Source organism: Microchirus variegatus (assembly GCF_963457635.1).
Source record: "Microchirus variegatus genome assembly, chromosome: 10".
NCBI lineage: Eukaryota > Metazoa > Chordata > Actinopteri > Pleuronectiformes > Soleidae > Microchirus > Microchirus variegatus.
Genome location: NC_139811.1, coordinates 3,751,220 through 3,774,796, shown reverse-complemented (window position 1 = coordinate 3,774,796; position 23,577 = coordinate 3,751,220). Strand labels below are relative to the sequence as shown.

Genomic DNA, 23,577 nt, shown 5'->3' with positions numbered 1-23,577 from the left:
ATTGACCCAAGTATTGTACTTCGTTACTGAGTAAAAATAAAAATTCCGCACCCCACGCAAAGTAACTAAGTAACTTTTACTTAAAGAACATTTCAAATGAACTATTTTATTAAAACAATATTTTAGTACTTTAACATATACATATACATTTACAATACATACTGCATATGCGTGTATTTAAGTGTATCACAAAATACTGTGTTAGTAATAGTAATAGTTGTAGTGTGTGCGCCAGAACCAAAACCCGAAGAGTGTTGTTTTTTTTCCCAGCACACGTGAAGGCAGCACGAGCCCGAACAGTACAGTGGCTCTAGAGGCGCGCTCACGATACAACACGGGAGCGCGCCCACGCTTCCAGCTCTTGGGCGGGTCGCACAGATTACTACAGCATCTCTGAATCTGAGCACTTTTCTAATTAAAGACATCATTTAAATATGAATCAATAATCAAATGAAATATTATTTGCAGCTTTAATACTAAACCGTTTGAGTTAGTCACATATGGGAGTATGACTGTATTGAGTGAATATTTGCAACAACAAAAAAAAAATAAAGTTTATAATTTGAACATTAAATATCTTATCTTTGTAGTGTTTTCAAATAAATATAGGTCAAAAAGGAATTTTGCAAATCAAAGTGTTTTATAATTATGTCTACTGGTCTTTTTACATTAATTAATTGTGTTGATACGTCATCAAAACAACCCACAAATTCTTAGGTGACTGTGACACACTGCAGCCTCAGTGCATGGTCAGTTAAAGCATGGTCAGTTAAAGCATGGTCAGTTAAGTGCTGCCACTGACTCTCTCCTCACAGAAGTTAATTTAAGAACCAGCTTTTCTCTATAATTACTGAGGGGATAAGAGGTTCACTGCTGCTGACTGCTGTGCCTGATAAATCCATCCTTGACATCTTGTCTTACAGTCCTCACACACACTGTTCTCTCCAGTGGACTATTTCACACCGGGATTTATTTATTTATTTAGTTATCTATCTATTCATTTCTGATCGAGTCTCCATTTGTCTGCAGATATGACGATCAGAACAGTTCGCCCTGACTGTGTGCAGCACTTCCGGCCGCGCATGCACTGCCTGAAAAAGGTGAGTGGTTTATCATCATATCGTCTTTGGCTGGGCTTTATATTAAGTGCAATTTATTAATTGTGTATATTAGAATGATCCTTAATGTGCATTTGATGTCAAATGTGAAAGTTGGATTAGATTTCTGTAAAACACTGGCCTTTAAACAATGGAAACTGCAGTTAATACATTTAAACATGTTTTTCTCACCTCAGGCACCAAACGTTGAAGCTAGATTGTAGGTTTCTGAGGCTGGATTATCAACACAAACTATTATTCACTATCTTTAGTGACAGTGAGGATAAAGCAGTAGACAATGGATAATGGAAAATGATGTACCCCAAAGATCTGCTTTAATGACTGTGTTTGGAAACGTATAAACCCCTGAAATTGAGCCAATGCATTTTCAAAAGAAACATATAACATATATATATATAATGTATAAAAAATCCCCAACATCCAACATTGTACACTTTCAATGCATAGATTTCCTGCCAAAATGGCTACCATGCTCTACTTTTTCTAACTGAAACATGGGTTTCTGAGCTGAATATACAGGCGAATGTATGTGACGCTAACAAACTTTATTAACTGTTCTCTGGATGATATCAATAAGTGCACTGTTTTCCAGCTGGAGGTCATTGTGGTGGAGATGCAGGACCCAAAAAGTGGAGTGAAAAGCTCAGAGCAGAAACTCAACGTCACGACCATCCCACATGTCATCACTGGTGAGATCTATCTATCTATCTATCTATCTATCTATCTATCTATCTATCTATCTATCTATCTATCTATCTATCTATCTATCTATCTATCTATCTATCTATCTATCTATCTATCTATCTATCTAGCCATGATACTATCTATCTATCTATCTATCTATCTATCTATCTATCTATCTATCTATCTATCTATCTATCTATCTATCTATCTATCTATCTATCTATCTATCTATCTATCTATCTATCTATCTATCTTGCCATCATACTATCTATCTATCTATCTATCTATCTATCTATCTATCTATCTATCTATCTATCTATCTATCTATCATCTATCCATCCATCCATCTATCTATCTATCTATCTATCTATCGATCTATCGATCTATCGATCTATCGATCTATCTATCTATCTATCTATCTATCTATCTATCTATCTATCTATCTATCTATCTATCTATCTATCTATCTATCTATCTATCTATCTATCTAGCCATCATACTAGCTAGCTAACAATCCATTGTCAGTTAGCCATTGTTAGCAATACCAGTCACTAACAACATGTTTTTTTTGTTAGTGTCCGCAGATTACAAATTAAACCAGACTATGTGTACGACCGATTCACTGTGAAACAAATGAGACAGAAGTGCTGTTAGCGCTAAATAAAAGTAGCAGCGTTTGAACGGTGGCGGCCATCTTAGAATCCTGTCGGGGTTGGTGACGTTTGCTGTGTTCCATTTGTGTGTTTGTTCAGCCTTATTTTTTGGCTGCAAATTGTACTTTTGTCTACAGGTTATTTACAGTAAAATGCGGTGGAACTTTATTAATACGAATCAATAAGTAATACAACCATAATCAGAAAATTGAAAAACTAGAATTAGAATTCTCTTAAAGCACAAGAGTGCGTGGAGCCTCTGACAGGCTGCCTTCACTGTCTAAGCTGCTAACACAGGCTAAATAAGGCTAAACACACAATTGGATAAGATCTGGATGGAGCTTTAGGAGGCAAGGCCGTGCTTTAATCCACTGTAAGTCCAGCAAGGGCAAAGGTTAGCATTGAATATAGAGCAAAGCTACCATGTGATGTGAGTAATAAGCACTACAAACAGTTGAGAATGGTGTGATTCAGCCATAATGACTGTTAGTTTGAGTTATTTATGTGTGTTTGTGTCTTCAGGCTGCTGCTTTTTATTTTGTCCTGCATTGTCCCTACAGATAGTCAAGTGTGGGGGGGGGGTGTGATGGCACCAACTAACACCCCTACCTGTGTGAATTGTCTCATTGTCCACACAGGTAAGGACACAATTGCATGGATTGCCGACAAGATGAAGACTCCGACAGAAGGTAGGAGAATTGTAAACGGAGAAGATTCAAAGACAAAAAAAAATGAAATTGTGACCTCTGCTGCCCCCTGTCTGTGCTGTTCCAGAGGCTAACGTCTTTGGCACCATGTTGGTGGCCTACGGCTACGTCTACCCCCTGCAGAACCACAAGAAGCTGGTCATGTGCAACGACGACAGCCTCTACCGCTTCCAGGTAAAACCGAACCTTTGCCTTTTTTTGCCTTTGATTCTTACTTACTTTGCAAAATAGATACAGACAGTGATCGTATGAAAGTGGCCAACAAATGATTGCCCAGTTAAGGGATATATTCAGACTGACAATATGGGTCCCAAATGGGTTTGTCCATGGTTTCCATGGTGGCCCCTGCCTCTCAGTACCCAGGTAGCGTGGGAAGCCCTACTTGAGACCAACTCGGAAACTGGGAGTAACCTCAGTAATTTTGGGATTCCAAAATGGCTGCCACTCTACAGACACTGCTCACTGCTATTTTTACTCCCATTAATAGCACCTCTGTCGTATATGTTTCACAGTAAATCAGTCATTTGTGTTTGCCCTAACCCTAGCTACACTCAGTGCTTGTGAGCGCCAAAATAGTAGGCTTAAGTCATATGTTTTTGGGCCAATTCCAATTCCTATCTTAACCCTTAATCTTAACTGGCCTCAAAACCAAGTGTTGAGGGTTATTTTGTCACTGAGAAATGGGACACCCCTTAAACGCAGATACGTCTTCAGACTGTAGGGGGCAGAATAACGCCAAAGCTGCGTCCAGTCTGTCAACTCCAAAAAAGAAGAAGAAGAAGAACACATTTACGTCAGGATTATTTATTACGATCCGTTTGTCAGTCAAGTTATTAGGTTGTCAGTTAGTTATAAGATGATACTCATACAAATATTCAGCTGACAGTTACCACACACCACGACTTATTGAAAAGTAAACCATAGCAAACCATCGCTTGTCCGCACCGGCCGACTATTGACAAAAGATCGTAAAATAAAAAAATAAATGTTACACAACAATGACGTCAGTAATCCATAATATGGGCCTAAACTAAGATAATACAATGGTTTTCATTATTTTTATATCTCTATTAACAAAGAAAATACTTCATTTGTAGCGTACTCGTTTAGCTGCATCTTTGTTATGTCAAAATACGCAATGCATTCTGGGTAGCCCTTGCTCCCAAGGGTGGTTTCAGAAAATCTCAATATTGAGGGCGATACAGCCCTTAAACTTGGCCCTCAACTTAATTTTTCTGAGAATCGGGACAGCACTTGCACTAGAGGGAGCACACATTTTTGAGATTGAGGGTTAAGATAGGAATTGGAATTCCCCCCCCTTTATGTAAACATAGTCAGTTTGGTGAATGACTGAGCAAATGTCCCAAAAGTGCTATTACTATCATAGCATTACTGATATGTGTTATTCTTCACGTTGATAGACTGTAGGATCGTCCGTTTCACACAACAATGATCTTTTTTCAGACGCCCTACTTCTGGCCGACTCAGAAATGGGTCTCAGAGGACACCGACTATGGTAAATAGTAGATAGAACAGGAAAAAACAGCAGCTTCAGTGACTCTGTGCAAGGAAACAAACAGGGAGACTGATGAGTCACAAGCTCAGATGCCTGATGTCTAGTTTTATGATGGGCCTGCAGGTTCTGAGTGGTGATTTCACAAAGCACTTTTGTTGTGTTTCTTTAACCACAGAAACTAAGCAGCTAAGTGCCATTAATTCAAATTTCCCATTTAAAATGCCATTATTATTATTATTTTTGCTGATGTAACAGGACTGCTTGAGATTTAGATATTGCCATGTTTTAATGTGATTTTTTTTTTGCATTTCATTTGTGTGATCGCAGCTATTTATCTGGCCAAGAGGAACATCCGAAAGAAAGGCATGCTAGAACCTTATGAACAGGTGCGTTCCTTCTCACACCAGCAGCAGGTGTAGCCCCCTGGTGGTGGCAAACTGCTGTTATTTTAAACAGCTGATGGCTTCTCCAGCTGCAGCAGATGTAGATTGATTCTGCAGCCACTGTGTGTGTGTGTATGTGTGTGTGTTTGAAACCAGGCTCATTACGACCATCTCCATAAATGGCTGAACCACAAGTGGGACTTCATCGTGATGCAGGCCACCGAACAGTACAGGTATGTGAAGGCATCGCACTGAGGAAGTCAGCCCGGGCTTCATAATGCAATACTGCACACACACACACACTCTGTGTGTACATGTGCAGAATATATCTAGGGAGGTAATCTTACTTGTACTAACACTTCATTTTGTGTGTGTGTGTGTGTGTGTGTGTGTGTGTGTGTGTGTGTGTGTGTGTGTGTGTGTGTGTGTGTGTGTGTGTGTCAGGGCTGGTAAGGAGCGAAAGAAGCCAGATCGCGTGGTGTTTGACTGCCAAGAGAGAGCTTACTGGATACTGAACAGGCCTCCGGTCAGTGTGTGTGTGTGTGTGTGTTTATATTCAATGTAGATCTTATTATAGTCATGTAATTATATTACGTTTATCATGGACTTTTCTCTGTGTGTGTGTGCGTGTGTGTGTGTGTGTGTGTGTAGCAGCGGCATACTCACAGTGCGATGGACTGTGGTCCGGAGCGTCTCGTTGATCCTGAAGAAAATCAGGTAACAGGTCAGTATTCACACACACACACACACACACACACACACACACACACACACACACACACACACACACACACACACACACACACACACACACACACACACACACACACACACACACACACACACACACACACACACACACACACACACACACACACTCCTGGCCTAACCTGAAAATGGCCGTTGCTGCTTATTATTTACATCATCACATTCTACAGTATTAGATCATTTTCACATTCTTTACACAGATAATCAGACGCTAGAATCATTTGCTTGATTTTTTTCTTCTTCTTTCTTTTTCTGCTTTCAGACAGATCGTACGCTGATGACAAGCGAGTAATGTGACCAGAAAAAATACCGTCTTTCTTTTACCCTAGACTGTGATTTTTGTGTGTAAAGTAGATTCAAGTGAATGAATGAATGAATGAATGAATGAATGAATGAATGAATGAATGAATGAATGGTCCATCTAGTCTTTAGTCAGTCCCTCCAGGAAATGGTGACACTGTAAATGTAGTTTCCGTTAAAACTAACGTCTCTGTTATTGTTGTTGTTGTTGTTGTCTTCAGAAAATCAGCTTCGACCAGTACAGACGCATGGTAAGACATGAAGTATCATAGCTATATACATATATATAGATATATACATATATATGTATATAGTTTATTAATAAATGGTATTGTTTGTTTTCCTGTTTTATTCCAGAACGTGTTCTTCCAACAAGCCATCATGAGGTCAAAGGTTAAATCAAGCGTGTCTCTTGGAGCGTAAGTTCATCTGCTACCTCCCTTACAGGGAACGTATTATTATTATTATAATAACAATTTAAATGTGTTGTTCTTGTAAGAGCAGGATTAACTGTGTGTAACTAGTTTAGCCAAGATTCTGCAGCTAACTACGTCCAATGCCTGATTTTGAAAAATGCCTAAGAAGTGGGCTGAGAGCTGAGGGAGGTAGTAGATTTTTAATGTATAATTAATAATTTCAATATTTTACACTAAACTGTTACTATTTAACATTATCTAAATACACATATACACTGGTTTATACCTGGAAAAACTACTGTGGTTTAGGGGGTTTAGTTACACCATAGAAACATTTTAAAGCGTGATTAACAAAGCGTGATCACGGTTACGTTTTTTTTTTTGCAGACTGGTCAAGTACGTCACGACGTACAAAACCCACGACCCCTTCCTGGCTCCGTGTTTACCCAGCAACCCCTGGCAAACAGACAGTGATGCTTACTGGAATCTCAACACGAGAAGGTATAGTAGCAAAATAACCAGCCTCATCAGTAAAATGGTACAGTACGAGTCAGACAGTAAGCTGAAAACATCACTCCCTTTTGAAATTTACCAAGGTCCTTGAATGCATCTCTTTAGCTGCTCCCGTTTGACCCTACATTACTTCTACTAGCTCTCATGCACTGGAGTTTAGCAAATTCAAATATAGTATTTATTGCTAGAAAGGCCCATCATGAGTATATTTTATTGATTTAGGTTTTACCACGCTACATGGAGTGATACTGTGTTGTGTGTGTGTGTGTGTGTGTGTGCGTTCAGAGTTGACTTGCCCACTAAGATGAGGGTGGAGCGCTGGTCCTTCAGCTTGTTTGAGCTGCTGAACGACCTGCGAGGCCGAGACGACTTCAAGATCTTCCTGAAGAAGGAGTTCAGTGGTATGTTTCTTTAAAATTTTTAAAAAAAAAACTCAAATGCTAATTACGTTATCACCTCAAAACATCCGAGAAGTGTTGAATTAATGCTGGGCTAAAACTACACAATACAGTATATATATGTTGTGTATCCGATGTTAGGGGCGGGTCAAAATATCGATTTATTGTGATATATTGTCGTCCTTCCTCGTGGAATACAATCATCGATGAGCAGGGCCGGCCCAAGCCTCCATGGGGCCCTAAGCAAAATTTGATTTTGGGGCCCTCTGTTACTGCCAATATTAATAATTATTGATCATTCACACACCTACTATACTAAAGTTATTCTACTTATTCTACTCTGTCACAAATACGAATACACTTGTAAAACTAAGTGTGAGAACTTTTTGTTGCATGGAAGCAGACACCAGATTTACAAACTTACAAACAAAAATCTTTCAATTAATATTTGGCAAACTCAGCAACTCCCCCTACTGGTGACACAGAGAATCAATACATAAAACCAAACAGTTTATAAATAAAATATTAAGATATTAAGGTCTGAAAATCTAAAAATGTGCACAATCTTTGGGGGGATTCAAAATACACTCCTGTAATACGAAGATTTGACTTTTATATGTAAAAAAAACACAGCATTAAATAAAATAAACAAATAAATATCAGACAAATACTTCAATAATAATGTAAATCAACAGAGGCACCTGGAACAAGGTCATAAAAATGGTTTATAAATAAAATATAAAGTTAAATAATCACATCTGACAACTATGTAAAAACTGTGAAAAGCTTTGGTAAAAATGGGGAGCAATCCAAACTTTTTTTTTTTTTAGTTAATTGCTCTTGGGAGCCCTCTAGTGGTCAGGGGGCTCTAAGCAGCAGCTTAGTTCGCTTATGCCTTGGGGCCGGCCCTGTCGATGAGACAGGTCAAATATCAATACTTTAATAAATTAAAAGTGCTAAAGTCCTTACCAGTTTCATTTGCCGGGCGTCGCTACTCGATGTCTCCTCACGGTGGCGCTGCTCACATGAATGAGTGGAAACTTGGGTGGAAGTGACCTGTCTGAAGAAGAGAGAGTTTATATAAAAAGTTATTACAATATTAGACATTAGATATTATTGCGTTATCGGGCTCTGCAAAAATAATGCTAACCTAATAATGTAGTCACATCCCATGAATGTAATCATTTATAACATCATCAGTGCAGATATTATCACATTATTAGGAAGTGCACGTTATTATATTATGGACTTATGAAGAGATTTCTATTACATTTTGGGGGGGAAATAACAACATTATCAGGTTTTACACAGTCAGCAGTTGCAGCGGAGAGTAAATGACCTTAGACAGACTCAAAGTGCAGCAAACAGACAACGTTGAACAAAGTAAAACAAAGAAGTGAGCGCAAAATTGAGGAAGCAATTAGTGTCACTGTGAAGTTCCTAATATGCTCATTATATATCATTTATAAAATAACTAACTGTGTCTCAGGGGAGAACTTGGCTTTTTGGGAAGCAGCTGAAGAACTCAGGTGGGGAACGGCGTCATCTATGAGATCCAAAGCTGAGACCATCTTCAAGTAAGTGTGCCAGTGCTAGTTATGGTTATGGCTAAAGGAGCGTCCTCTGACGTCATATGAACCCTGACCGTGTGTGTGTGTGTGTGTGTTCAGGACCTTCCTGGCCCCCGGTGCTCCTCGTTGGATCAACATTGACGGTCGGACCATGGGTCTGACGGTGAAAGGCCTGGAGCATCCTCACCGCTACGTGCTGGATGCTGCGCAGACTCACGTCTTCCTGCTCATGAAAAAGGTGCGTTAGAGTGATTTAATAACTGAAAGACAAACCAAACCCCGTCGTCTGCAGTGAACTCCACCCAATGCCTGATTTGAGACTGCAGAGTGGTTAAGGGGGCGTGGCCTGGTAGTGAAATCTGACACGGATGATGTCAGAGTGCACCAGTATAGCCAATGACAAAATGTGAACGCAATAGCAGGCGTTTGACCAGAGAGGCAGTAGATGTACATATTTTTATCACAACATGTATAAATTCAATACTTAAATACTACATACTACTTAACAAATGACAAATGACTACAAACACATGTTGACTAGATTTCACCTGGAAAAAAAGACATTGGGTTATGGATTTAGTTTTACTTATACTAAAAGATTCAGCTTTAGCCCCCAAATCTGTCTACCCACCTACCCATCTGTCTATCTATCTAGCCATCATACTAGCTAGCTAACTATCCATCTATCTACAGTATCTATAGAGCTAGCTAGCCATGATACTAGCCAAATATCTATCTATCTATCTATTGAGCAAGCTATCTATCTAGCATCATACTAGCTAGCTAACTATCCATCTATCTACAGTATCTATCGAGCAAGCTAGCTAGCTAGCATGATACTAGCCATCTATCTATCTATCAAGCAAGCTATCTAGCTAGCCGTCATACTATCTATCTATCTATCTATCTATCGAGCAAGCAAGCTAGCTAGCTAGCCATGATACTATCTATCTAGCCAGCCATCATACTAGCCAATAATCATCCATCTACAGTATCTATCTATCTATAGAGCGAGCCATCATACTAGCGAGCGAACTATCCCTCTAACTATCTATAGTATCTATCCATCTAACTATCTATAGTATCTACCAATCTCATCAGTCTTGTGTTGTTGCAGGACACTTTCTTCCGTTACCTCAAGTCTCCGGTGTACAAAGACATCCAGAAGAAGTCGCTGAACCCTGAGTCTCATAACTTCAGGTTAGCGACTGCGCTCTTTTCACTTATTTTTTCCCTTTCTTTTCTTGCTTTTGAATGAATGTGCAATTTTGTGATTTTTACCGCGAAAAAAACAACAACAACAACAACACTCTTCTTCTCCCTCTCTCCATCCACCAGTTCAGCCCAGCTGGAGCAAAACGCTCAGAACCGAGGCGTGGGCATCCATCCCATCATCCTGTGGCACCAGGAGGAGGAAGAAAAGGCTAAAGCAGCCGCTGCCTCCGCTCCGGTCGACGTCAAGGCCATGATGAGCAAAATCGACAGGAAGAAGTAGAAGACGTCCATGGGTACATGAGCAAAATTAGACGTATCAGATGCTTTATAATGTCTGATTTTATCTTATTATTGTCATGTTTTCCATCCATATAAACTCCATATGAGTGTGTGTAAACACTTAATACTAAGCATAAGATTTAGGATTCCCGTCAGATTATATTCAACTATCTATGTACGATCCTGCAAATTCAAAACAACAGAGCACAACAATCTTCTGAGTGAATAAAGATGATATAAACACACATAAAGAAGCCTTTTTTTTCTCCAAAAAAAAAGAAGACAGAATTTATTATATTACATATTATTTTTGACAAAGCTCAGTAAAAAGTCCTGTGTGTGACGGTGAACGTGTCGCGATTACTTGGCCATGCCAGAGAGCCAGCTCAGTTTGAACAGAGACGGAGCCGCCGTGTCTTCGTCCTGATTGGCCAGCTGTCTGAAGAGGCTGCCCGGCCGGAATGTGTCCTCCACGCGGACCACAGAGGGGGGCGGAGCCTGAGGGGGACGGAGGGCAGACAGATGAAGATTTCTGTCATTGTTATGGATTCGTCGATGCACGAGAATACAGAGGACAAGCAAACTGTTTATTTACATTTAATAAAAACATTGATCAGTGTTTCCCAAACCTGGAAATGATAACTCTGTTTTGTCCGCAAACTAAAATCATTCAGTTTTGATCATTTATTTGTTATATGGAGCAAAATAAACTAGACGATATATTAAAATCAGAGAAGAAAAACTCTTCACGGCATTCATTTTGTAAGTGATTAATTAACCAGGGTTCCCACACCTTGGTTGACATCAAATTCAAGGACTTTCCAGGACACGGTCACTGCAGGTTTCAACAAGTCAAATTTAAAATTTTTAAAGACCATAATGAATAAAACGTAAGACACATTTCAAATCCATACTGGCAAAAAAAAAGCAGAAAAGACATGAAGGAAAATTGGAGCCATAAATCGTTCGGCTTAGCTGTGGGCTTTCATTAAGTTTTCTCCGCTGCTATGCTATGCTAAACTGTAACACACCGCGGCGCGCGCACAGCACACTAGCTAGTGGTGCTCGATAAATTGTCACCGGGCAGCACAGGTGACCTACTTTAGTTCCGTGTTGTAGTTATTGTTGTTATCGCATCCTCAAAAATATAAACATTTGAAAGCGAGACTGAAGTTTATGCATGTTTTAAATAAAGGTTTAAGACTTTTTTGGGGGATATAAGACTTTTTAAGACCCTGCGGATACCCTGCAGGACACGGCTAAAGATGGGAAAGTGGTAACTTGTAAGAGCGTGAGTCATGGTTTGCTCTCTTGCTCAACTTTACTCGCTCACCGTTCTGGAATCTCACATCAACGGCAGAGAGAGAGAGAGAGACGGTGGACGGCGTCGGCTTAGTCTACATACATCAAGCAACGCAGGGCGTGAAACAGTAGGTGGCGTCGTAACAAACTACTTTCTTGCATAAAATCCAAGCACTTTCAATGACCCATGTCTATTTAGGGTGATTTTTTTTAAATTTCAAGGACCTGCGGGAACCCCGTGTTAACATGCCGATTGTCATTTGTGCAAATCATCGAATCACAACACTGCAAAACACACACTGCAGAGTTTGTAAAGCAAGACACCGCTACCAACACAACTAACACACACTAACACACACACACACACACACACACACACGGATGGACTTGCCTGTGCGTCTCTCACACTGAGAAATGCTGGAGGACAGAGGATGTGACAGATATCGTTCACCCCGAGTGAAGACAAACAGTGAAAATAAAGAGAAATGGGAGACAGAAGTGCAATAAAACGCTGTGTCCCCCTGCAGCCAGCAGGGGGCAGCGGTCGCTCTTACTCACCAGCTGGCGAGGAACCTCAGAACTCCTGGAGGAGGAGGAGGAGGAGGAGGAGGAGGAGATCTTCGACTTCCTCTCGTTGGACATGCTGAGCGGCAGCAGCCCGAACCTGCAGGTTTGACAGGAAGTGGATGGAAAAAACATCGATGTAAACACAACGTAACCAATCCGAGCCGGATTGTGTTGTTGTTGTTGTTGTTGACCTCTGACCTGATCTGGCTGCTGGCGAGCGGCAGGATGTTGTAAGGTTCCTGAGAGTTGACGCTGCTGCTCCGCGACACAAACTGCTTCTCTGAGCCCGTGATCAGCCCGAACAGCACCTGGAACACACACACGGCAACAGGATGTTAGTCCTCCAGGGAGAGCATGGATCGGGTATAATAAGAGTAATCAGAGTCCCGATTTAAGGTTTGGGCGGAGCCACTGAGGAAATCGTTAAAACATCTGTACTGCAGTTGTTTCTCTGACGATAAAGGGCTAAGAAAGTACCGAGGTCCTCTGCGACAGGCGGTTGAGGTTGGCGTTCAGCAGAGGTGTGAACACGTCCAGGTCAAAGGGGTCAATGAAGCTCTCCAGCCAATCACAGAGCTCGTGGAATCTGGAGGAGAAACAGAGAAACAAACTTTCTAAACACTGCTCAAGGAAGAAATAAAACTTATTTGCTAACAGTTACTATTTCTTGATTTACTTGATTATTTTAAACCTAACGAAATTGAATGAAATGATCCATTTGCCCTAATGCACTTTGACAGTGAGCCGAGTTTAGTCTCAAAAACAAGAAGTATCTCGGAAACACTTGAAATTGACCATCATAATAGTCGGTATCTCCCTGAACAAGGATCCCTTGAAATTATTCGCATATCTCTTAAGGAATAATTTTAATGAATTTTTGAATATCAGGAAATGATCCATTTGCTCTGATGCACTTTGACAGTGAGCTGACTTTTTTCAAAAAAACAAAAAGTATCTCAGAATGACTTGAAATTTACCATGATAATAGTCGGTATCGCCCTGAACAAGGATCCGTTGAAAAAATTTGCATAGCTCTTAAGGAATAATTTTAATGAATTTTTGAAAATCAGGAAATGATCCATTTGCTCTGATACACTTTGACAGTGAGCTGACTTTTTTCAAAAAAACAAAAAGTATCTCAGAATGACTTGAAATTTACCATCATAATAGTCGGTATCGCCCTGAACAAGGATCCCTTGAAATTATTTGCATATCCCCTAAAGAATAATTTTAATGAATTTTAGAAAATCAGGAAATGATCCATTTGCCCTGATGCACTTGGACATTGAGCTGAGTTTAATCTCAAAAACAAAAAGTATCTCAGAATGACTTGAAATTTACCATGATAATAGTCGGTATCGCCCTTAACAAGGATCCGTTGAAATTATTTGCATATCTCTTAAGGAATAATTTTAATGAATTTTTGAAAATCAGGAAATGATCCATTTGCCCTGATGCACTTGGACATTGAGCTGAGTTTAATCTCAAAAACAAAAAGTATCCCGGAATGACTTGAAATTTACCATCATAATAGTCGATATCTCCCTGAACAAGGATCCCTTGAAATTATTTGCATAGCTCTTAAGGAATAATTTTAATGAATTTTTGAAAATCAGGAAATGATCCTTTTGCTCTGATGCACTTTGACAGTGAGCTGACTTTTTTCAAAAAAACAAAAAGTATCTCAGAATGACTTGAAATTTACCATGATAATAGTCGGCATGGCCCTGAACAAGGATCCGTTGAAAAAATTTGCAAATCTCTTAAGGAATAATTTTTATGAATTTTTGAAAATCAGGAAATGATCCATTTGCCCTGATGCACTTGGACATTGAGCTGAGTTTAATCTCAAAAACAAAAAGTATCCCAGAATGACTTGAAATTTACCATCATAATAGTCGGTATCGCCCTGAACAAGGATCCCTTGAAATTATTTGCATATCCCCTAAAGAATAATTTTAATGAATTTTTGAAAATCAGGAAATGATCCATTTGCCCTGATGCACTTGGACATTGAGCTGAGTTTAATCTCAAAAACAAAAAGTATCTCAGAATGACTTGAAATTTACCATGATAATAGTCGGTATCGCCCTTAACAAGGATCCGTTGAAATTATTTGCATATCTCTTAAGGAATAATTTTAATGAATTTTTGAAAATCAGGAAATGATCCATTTGCCCTGATGCACTTGGACATTGAGCTGAGTTTAATCTCAAAAACAAAAAGTATCCCGGAATGACTTGAAATTTACCATCATAATAGTCGGTATCGCCCTGAACAAGGATCCCTTGAAATTATTTGCAAAGCTCTTAAGGAATAATTTTAATGAATTTTTGAAAATCCGGAAATGATCCTTTTGCTCTGATACACTTTGACAGGGAGCTGACTTTTTTCAAAAAAACAAAAAGTATCTCGGAATGACTTGAAATTTACCATGATAATAGTCGGTATCGCCCTGAACAAGGATCCGTTGAAAAAATTTGCATATCTCTTAAGGAATAATTTTAATGAATTTTTGAAAATCAGGAAATGATCCATTTGCCCTGATGCACTTTGACAGTGAGCTGAGTTTAATCTCAAAAACAAAAAGTATCTCAGAATGACTTGAAATTTACCATGATAATAGTTGGTATGGCCCTGAACAACGATCCGTTGAAAAAATTTGCAAATCTCTTAAGGAATAATTTTTATGAATTTTTGAAAATCAGGAAATGATCCATTTGCCCTGATGCACTTGGACATTGAGCTGAGTTTAATCTCAAAAACAAAAAGTATCCCGGAATGACTTGAAATTTACCATCATAATAGTCGGTATCGCCCTGAACAAGGATCCCTTGAAATTATTTGCATAGCTCTTAAGGAATAATTTTAATGAATTTTTGAAAATCAGGAAAGATCCATTTGCTCTGATGCACTTTGACAGTGAGCTGACTTTTTTCAAAAAAACAAAAAGTATCTCAGAATGACTTGAAATTTACCATGATAATAGTCGGCATGGCCCTGAACAAGGATCCGTTGAAAAAATTTGCAAATCTCTTAAGGAATAATTTTTATGAATTTTTGAAAATCAGGAAATGATCCATTTGCCCTGATGCACTTGGACAGTGAGCTGAGTTTAATCTCAAAAACAAAAAGTATCCCAGAATGACTTGAAATTTACCATCATAATAGTCGGTATCGCCCTGAACAAGGATCCCTTGAAATTATTTGCATATCCCCTAAAGAATAATTTTAATGAATTTTTGAAAATCAGGAAATGATCCATTTGCCCTGATGCACTTGGACATTGAGCTGAGTTTAGTCTCAAAAACAAAAAGTATCTCAGAATGACTTGAAATTTACCATGATAATAGTCGGTATCGCCCTTAACAAGGATCCGTTGAAATTATTTGCATATCTCTTAAGGAATAATTTTAATGAATTTTTGAAAATCAGGAAATGATCCATTTGCCCTGATGCACTTGGACATTGAGCTGAGTTTAATCTCAAAAACAAAAAGTATCCCGGAATGACTTGAAATTTACCATCATAATAGTCGGTATCGCCCTGAACAAGGATCCCTTGAAATTATTTGCATAGCTCTTAAGGAATAATTTTAATGAATTTTTGAAAATCCGGAAATGATCCTTTTGCTCTGATACACTTTGACAGGGAGCTGACTTTTTTCAAAAAAACAAAAAGTATCTCGGAATGACTTGAAATTTACCATGATAATAGTCGGTATCGCACTGAACAAGGATCCGTTGAAAAAATTTGCAAAGGTCTTAAGGAATAATTTTAATGAATTTTAGAAAATCAGGAAATGATCCATTTGCCCTGATGCACTTGGACATTGAGCTGAGTTTAATCTCAAAAACAAAAAGTATCTCAGAATGACTTGAAATTTACCATGATAATAGTCGGTATCGCCCTTAACAAGGATCCGTTGAAATTATTTGCATATCTCTTAAGGAATAATTTTAATGAATTTTTGAAAATCAGGAAATGATCCATTTGCCCTGATGCACTTGGACATTGAGCTGAGTTTAATCTCAAAAACAAAAAGTATCCCGGAATGACTTGAAATTTACCATCATAATAGTCGGTATCGCCCTGAACAAGGATCCCTTGAAATTATTTGCATAGCTCTTAAGGAATAATTTTAATGAATTTTTGAAAATCCGGAAATGATCCTTTTGCTCTGATACACTTTGACAGGGAGCTGACTTTTTTCAAAAAAACAAAAAGTATCTCGGAATGACTTGAAATTTACCATGATAATAGTCGGTATCGCACTGAACAAGGATCCGTTGAAAAAATTTGCAAAGGTCTTAAGGAATAATTTTAATGAATTTTAGAAAATCAGGAAATGATCCATTTGCCCTGATGCACTTTGACAGTGAGCTGAGTTTAATCTCAAAAACAAAAAGTATCTCAGAATGACTTGAAATTTACCATGATAATAGTTGGTATCGCCCTGAACAAGGATCCGTTGAAATTATTCGCATATCTCATAAGGAATAATTTTAATGAATTTTTTAAAAAATCAGGAAATGATCCATTTGCCCTGATGCACTTTGACAGGGAGCTGAGTTTAAACTCAAAAACAAAAAGTATCCCGGAATGACTTGAAATTTACCATCATAATAGTCGGTATCGCCCTGAACAAGGATCCCTTGAAATTATTTGCAAAGGTCTTAAGGAATAATTTTAATGAATTTTTGAAAATCAGGAAATGATCCATTTGCTCTGATACACTTTGACAGTGAGCTGACTTTTTTCAAAAAAACAAAAAGTATCTCGGAATGACTTGAAATTTACCATCATAATAGTCGGTATCGCACTGAACAAGGATCCCTTGAAATTATTTGCATAGCTCTTAAGGAATAATTTAAATGAATTTTTGAAAATCAGGAAATGATCCATTTGCTCTGATACACTTTGACAGGGAGCTGACTTTTTTCAAAAAAACAAAAAGTATTTTTTATGACTTGAAATTTACCATCATAATAGTCGGTCTCAAATGTCTCAAATGTTACAGACAAGACTCTAGGAGTTAACACTCTGAGGTAAAGGAGGATGTGATACCTGGGGTCTTGATGGGAGCGCGAGCTCTTGCTCTCCTCCTGTCTGCTGCCCAGTGTGGTGTTGAGGTAACGGAGGTCAAAGAGCAGCTGCAGGGCTCTGTTCTGAGTCATGGGAAACACATCATCCTGAAAGAGAAAGACAGTTCGTGTTATTATGTAAGGCTAAGTGACACAAACATCTGTTCCTTGTGTCCCTGCTGGCAGCCGTGTGATCACCGTCAGGGTCTCACAGTCCAATAGAAGAGCGTGTCCTTACCTTGGTGTGGTCCTGCTGTGACAGGCTGTGGTAATGATGCAGAGCCCCCGTCAGACACGTGTGCAGCAGCTCCTGCTGCGTGGGCCGGGGCAGAGCGTGACCGCCCACCCTGTTCACCTCCACACACAGCTGGAAGAGCAGCGACTGGACAAACCAGGACAGCTGCAGGAGACACAAGACGTCCACATCTGTTTAAAATCACTGTACTTCCTCTGTGTGTGTGTGTCTGTGTGTGTGCGTGTCTGACTCACCTGCACAGGAAGACGGATTTTGGACGTGACGCTGCTCCCAGACTCCGCCTCTTCCTGGATCTCCAGGTCCTCCCAGTTTGTCGCCGTGGTGAGGATGACACCGGCCGACTGTGTGTGCAGCACCGCGCCAAACTTATCCAGCAACACCTGTCACCACACAAAACACCGTAACTACGCGAAACACCGTAGCTGCGTGAAACACGGTAATTACGCATGGTAACTACACAAAACCCCGTAGCTACACAAAACCCCATAATTACGCAACCCCATAGCTACGCAAAACCTCGGAGCTACGCGCACTGTAATTACGCAAAATACTGTAACTACAAAAAACACCATTACTACACAAAATGCTGTAACTACGCAAAACACTGTAGCTATACAAAACACGGTAATTACACAAAATACTGTAACTACGCAAAACACCGCAACTACGCAAAAAAACTTAACTATTCAAAACACCGTAACTACGCAAAATGCCTTAACGTCACAGGTTTTTCTGGATGCAAATTTAAAGAAAACGGAATGCCTTTAATTTGAAGAATGGTGAGCATCTAACCTTGGAGAGGGCGGAGCTCCAGATGCGGTAAGCCTCCATGCTGCAGTTGAGAAGCTCCTCCTTCAGCCCCGCCCACTTGGCCTGGGCGGGGCTGACCTCTGTAGCGGCCCTAGCTTTGCCCAGCTTCTTGCTTTGCCTCGGTGCGACTCTGACCCGGGCCTCAGAGCCGCTCTGCTTACCCAGGACGCAGAGCTTCAGGTTAGGACAGAGCTCGCCCATGGACTGGCACAGCCTGGCCATGAAGAGGACGGAACTGAGGCGGGCGGGACTGGGGTCGGGCGAGGCTGCGGCCAGCTCTGCGTGGATGGAGGACAGGATGTGGTGGACGCAGGTCAGGGAGCCACCGCGCAACGCCTCCTCCACGGCCGGAGAGTCCATGAAGCGGTTAAATGAGGAGGGCGATGAGGCGTCAGCAGCAGGTCCAGAGCCAGACCCTGAAGAACACCGAAGATCATCATTTATCACCAGCACAAATAACCGAACTGAAAACACATCTTTTTCAGTTTTTCCACCACCTACCTGTGTCCTGGGAGGGAAGGTAGTACTGGAGGTCCTCCAGCCTGGCCTTCAGCTTCGCGTCCATGGACGAGCAGAAGTTCTGGACACAAGGCGTCAGGGCCTGGGTCTTCATGGCCAGGCCGCTCCTCTGCTGCTGCTGCCTGCGCTGGGACACGCTCACCCAGCCGGCGTCACTCAGCAGGTCGCCTGGAGACTCGGACCAGAGGAAGGAGGCCACGTCCACCTCGTACTGAGCCTTGCGGCTGCAGCTGGGGTTCGCACCTGCAGGTGTTTGGGTGCTCTGAGACTCCAGGTCCCTCAGAGCCGAGACCAGGTGCTGGACAGAGCTGGAGGAGATGGCCTCGGTTTCCTCTTTGGTGATGGCCTTGAGGAATAAGAGGGAGGAGTTATTGGAGGAATACAATACTATGTACAGTACACAGGAACTGTGGTGACGCCAACCTGTAGGCGCTGAAGGAAAAGCTGCTGGAGGAAGTCGTCCCAGACGGCCAGGGGGCGCTCCAGGAGCCGCTGGCACACCGTGCCCCAGTGTTGACTGATGGAGTCGGTGGAGAGGAGGTCCCACACGGCGTCTCTGATGGCCGCCAGACCCTTCAGGCTTTTCACATAGACCAGGAGGCCGCCGACGCCACGGCAAATGTCCTCCTTACACCTGAGAGCACACCCCGGGTCTGTCAGATTCTGAGATTATTGGCATATGGATTAGAACGACGTGACTGAATGTAAGTCGAAATCAAAGAGTACCTTGAATTTGCACTATTTTACAGACATTTACTGTGAAAATTTCTCTCAAAAGAGACAAAATCTGTCCTTTTAAAACTGCATCATTATTATAGATGTGTGGTTTTTACGTGTTGATCCACTGCTGCAGCGTGTCCCGCAGCTGCTCTCTCTGGATGGGCTGAGCCAGGGTGCGGAGGGCGGGCTGGAACTCGGTGATGGAGGGAGGCAGGTGCTTGAACCAGCCGCCTGTGCTCGTCTCCTCCTGCAGCACCTTCCGGACTTTAGCTGAGGGATGGAGGAGGAGGAGGAGGAGGAGAGGATTTACAGCAGAAGCCAACAATAAAATAATCTCTCTATTAATCCGAGGATCGTCTCGTCTGGGTCGACTACGAGATACATCAACATAAAATATATTCAGAAGCAAGTGCAGATTTTTTGTCACACTGTACCTGCAGGACTGATGGAGGTCACGTTCTCCAGGATGGAGAAGAGCATGCCGCAGCTCAGAGCGCCCTCTGCAGTCCTGGGGACTCCCTCTGGGGGCAGGTAGAAGACGGCGTAGGCCTGGAACAGGGTGGTGACCAGCAGCTCCACCAGGCTGCACACCTGCGCCTTGATCCCTGCACCTGGATACAACAGAATAATAATACATGCTCATGAACTGGTGAAGATTAAAAAATAAAAATTATAATAATAATAAAAAAAAATCCTACTTCTCTGATGATTTATGTCTCTATTGTGCGATAAAATATTAAAACTATGTGTGGGAATCACAGTGCTCCTCACAATACGAGACACAATCCATTGATTCGTCCGTCTCATTATGTCCACAAACCAAAACTATTCAGTTTAAATTATTAATTTGTTAAATGAAGCAAAGAAACTCCTAAATCAGGGGCCTCACAACAACAAAAAATACATTTATGACGCATAATGAATCTGTAAATAACAAAAACAGACAGAAATAAAACACAAACATTAAATCAACATATACGTGAAGACAATTGTAATTAAAACACCAGACAAGCTTATATACATATATTATTAAAGGTGCCATATGTAAGAATATGGCCAAAAACGGTTACTACATTCAAATTCAATGCCAAAACATGATTTGCAGGCTGCAAAATATTTTTTTTAATGCAAATGTCTGCACTGTTGTTGTTGGTGAGTTCAGTTTGTTATATGAACATTATTCCTGAGTCTCTGTGACATATTAGGAGGATTTTATGGCCAGTTTCTTTAGATTTATTACATAATGCACCTTTAAATGTTGAATTTAATCATTTCAAAATAAGAGTTTGAGACCCCTGCCCTATATAGTTCACATTTAAGGAACGGAAAGATCAGAAAACCCCGTTATAAACAATAAAATGTTGTCATAAATGAATATCCGTTAGGGGTTGCAGCTCTATATTAAAATCCATTGTTAATGGGCTGAAATAGTGTTTGTATAAGTGTCAAAAATAGATAGAAGAGCGCCATTTCATGGATTTTCAGGTGGAAAAAAATCATGAACTCGCACATTTTTTTAATAAAATGTCCCCATGAAAATGTGAAGGAATGTTAGACAGCACCAAAGCTTGGACACCGCTCTGCTCTCCACATGCTGACAGGCGCTAGAAAAGAGAGGAGTACCGTGCTGTGGTTGGTTGAGCAGCTGATGGATCGAGGCTTTCCTGGCCAGCAAGAAGTCGGCCAGCGCCTGCCGCGGTGAGCTGTCCTCCAGCAGCATGGTGGACACCAGGGCCTCGGCGATGGCCTGGTCCGACACGGCCCGTCCCCGCAGCAGAGACCTGCTGTCCAGCAGAATGGTTGACCTGCAGAGAGACGTGCTGCTTACTGACCTGTGATCATCACTCACTTATAATCACGACCATCATGAGAGAGAAAACACACACGAGTACCTAAAGTGACCAGTGGTGGCTACCTGGCGGACCAGGATAGGGAAGCGGGCCAGGACAGGGCTGTAGTGGCCCCCCGTTGCCTTGTCCAGCTGCAGCAGGCTGTGCAAGTGGCAGCACAGCAGGTGCAGCTGGGTGGCCTGCAGGTACTGCGACGCCTCCATGGCGCTCCAGACGCGCTCTGGGATCTCCAGCAGGAGCTTTATCTGGGCCGCCATGGTGTAGAACTTGTCCTGCCACTGCCTCTGGTTCTGCAAAAACCAGAGATAGTAAAAAAGGGATCGTAAACAACTCCCTCTCCCACACCAAAGCCCATTATCGAGACAATCAGCGATTTTACATCGATAAACAAAACAAGGTTTTGTTGCATCAGTACTTTAGTATTAGAAATACTTTGCTGTGTTTGACCACAGCGCCACAAAATACACAAACAAGGCAGCAGTTGTCGAGCTAGCGTTAGCTTACAACTGAGCAGAAGTCAATGAGAGGGCCTATATTTTAGGACGTAAGGAAATATTAGCATAACATAAACATAAAAACCTGCTAATAAATATCTGGTGTTCATAAGTTCATTTAAAATATTATTTTAAATTGACGCGTTTTCCAGCAGAGGGCGCTATGAACACAGCTTGACCTGCATTCATGCCCTGTTTGCTCATGTGAAGAAACACAACAGCGATTACTTTGTGTTGACACACATATATATATATATATATATATATATATATATATATATAGACTAAACATGTTAAAATGGTCCTTTAATAGTAAGCCCTGAGGGATTCAACATGGCTTTAAATAAAAACATATACAGCCTCTACTGAATTCTATAATTGGCAGCTAAATATCTCGCAGTCTTTTTTGGCTGACAGCTAACCGGAAGTAGACGGACTAGCTTACTGAAAAGCAGGAAGTGGCCGTGCATATTAGTACAATAATAGTAATAGCGATGCTCTGTCCACGCCGAACTGATCGAAAGTTCACTCTCACACACACTGCGCATAAAGCAACAACATAGCTGCGGTTACTGGTTACGAATCACGTGTAAAAAGAATGAACTGTCACTTTTTTAAGTGAAGTTTGGTGAAGCTAAGGTGATTTCTCTGGCCAGGTGTTGTCACTCCGGTTCTCTCCTCACCTCCTGCCTGCTGCTGCTGCTGCTGCTGCTGCTGCTGCTCACAGCGGCTCGGCCTTGTTTCAGACCGTGACAGTACTGGTGCATGTCCTGGATGGACAGGACCACGCTCTCCGAGCACTGCCGCATCTCTCCGATGGTGTCGGCGGCGTCTATGAGGTCCCGGTACCGCTCACCGACCATCTGCCGCAGCTCCTCCTTCTTCTGCTCGATCTCGCCGCGGACTTTGCGCTCGACGCGGCGGATCTCCTCGGTGTTGTAGCGCTCGAAGAGCGCGGCCGGGTTCTTAATCTCCGACACCCGCAGGGACAGCGCTGGGTCGTTGGCCATCGCTCCGCCACCAGAACATCAACAACAACAACAACTTCAGAACGCTGAGGGTACTCCGCCAACCCGGAAGACTAAGCGGATACACACTTCCGGCTTCCACGTCAATATAGGTGTGACGCAGTAGTAAATGACGCGTTCATTGGTTAATAAATATTTCTGTCATTGTCAACGTCACCGCCCACCTGCACCGCTGAGCCAATCACATGTTTCCAAGCGTTTAACCTTTATTTTCACATGAATTGAACCATAATAAAAATGTGCAAATGTGTCACAGAAGGACAACGGACTTCATTGATATATAATATACAGTAATAGCTTATTATTTCCTACTAAAGTGCATTGCATTCATTTGAAAAAAATTAAAATAATAGTAATAATAATCATTATATATATATATATATATATACATACGTGTATATATATCATTTATATATGTATATGTAT

General features: G+C 41.1%; 2 protein-coding genes across 2 annotated transcripts; one reads left to right on the top strand and one right to left on the bottom strand.

Annotated features, from left to right (window-relative positions):
* Positions 1 to 1,031: 1,031 nt before the first annotated feature.
* On the top strand, positions 1,032 to 10,522 carry rgs9a (regulator of G protein signaling 9a; the record flags this gene model as incomplete). The annotated part of the gene is made up of 17 exons (XM_083896034.1): positions 1,032 to 1,100; positions 1,711 to 1,807; positions 3,094 to 3,144; positions 3,230 to 3,336; positions 4,627 to 4,678; positions 5,006 to 5,064; positions 5,218 to 5,294; positions 5,506 to 5,587; positions 5,716 to 5,778; positions 6,351 to 6,380; positions 6,487 to 6,548; positions 6,933 to 7,046; positions 7,344 to 7,459; positions 8,946 to 9,033; positions 9,127 to 9,265; positions 10,145 to 10,227; positions 10,366 to 10,522. 17 exons carry the CDS (start codon positions 1,032 to 1,034, stop codon positions 10,520 to 10,522), a joined length of 1,446 nt encoding a protein of 481 aa, XP_083752160.1.
* A 301-nt stretch (positions 10,523 to 10,823) lies between these two features.
* On the bottom strand, positions 10,824 to 23,185 carry cog1 (component of oligomeric golgi complex 1). Its single transcript, XM_083896425.1, has 15 exons — positions 22,807 to 23,185; positions 21,672 to 21,919; positions 21,403 to 21,584; positions 20,214 to 20,390; positions 19,893 to 20,049; positions 19,483 to 19,693; positions 19,042 to 19,405; positions 18,523 to 18,956; positions 17,964 to 18,110; positions 17,713 to 17,874; positions 17,458 to 17,582; positions 12,868 to 12,976; positions 12,589 to 12,698; positions 12,382 to 12,487; positions 10,824 to 11,019 (listed from the first exon to the last, which is right to left on the bottom strand). Exons 1-15 carry the CDS (start codon positions 23,131 to 23,133, stop codon positions 10,882 to 10,884), a joined length of 2,997 nt encoding a protein of 998 aa, XP_083752551.1. The 5' UTR covers positions 23,134 to 23,185; the 3' UTR covers positions 10,824 to 10,881.
* Between the last annotated feature and the right edge of the window lie 392 nt (positions 23,186 to 23,577).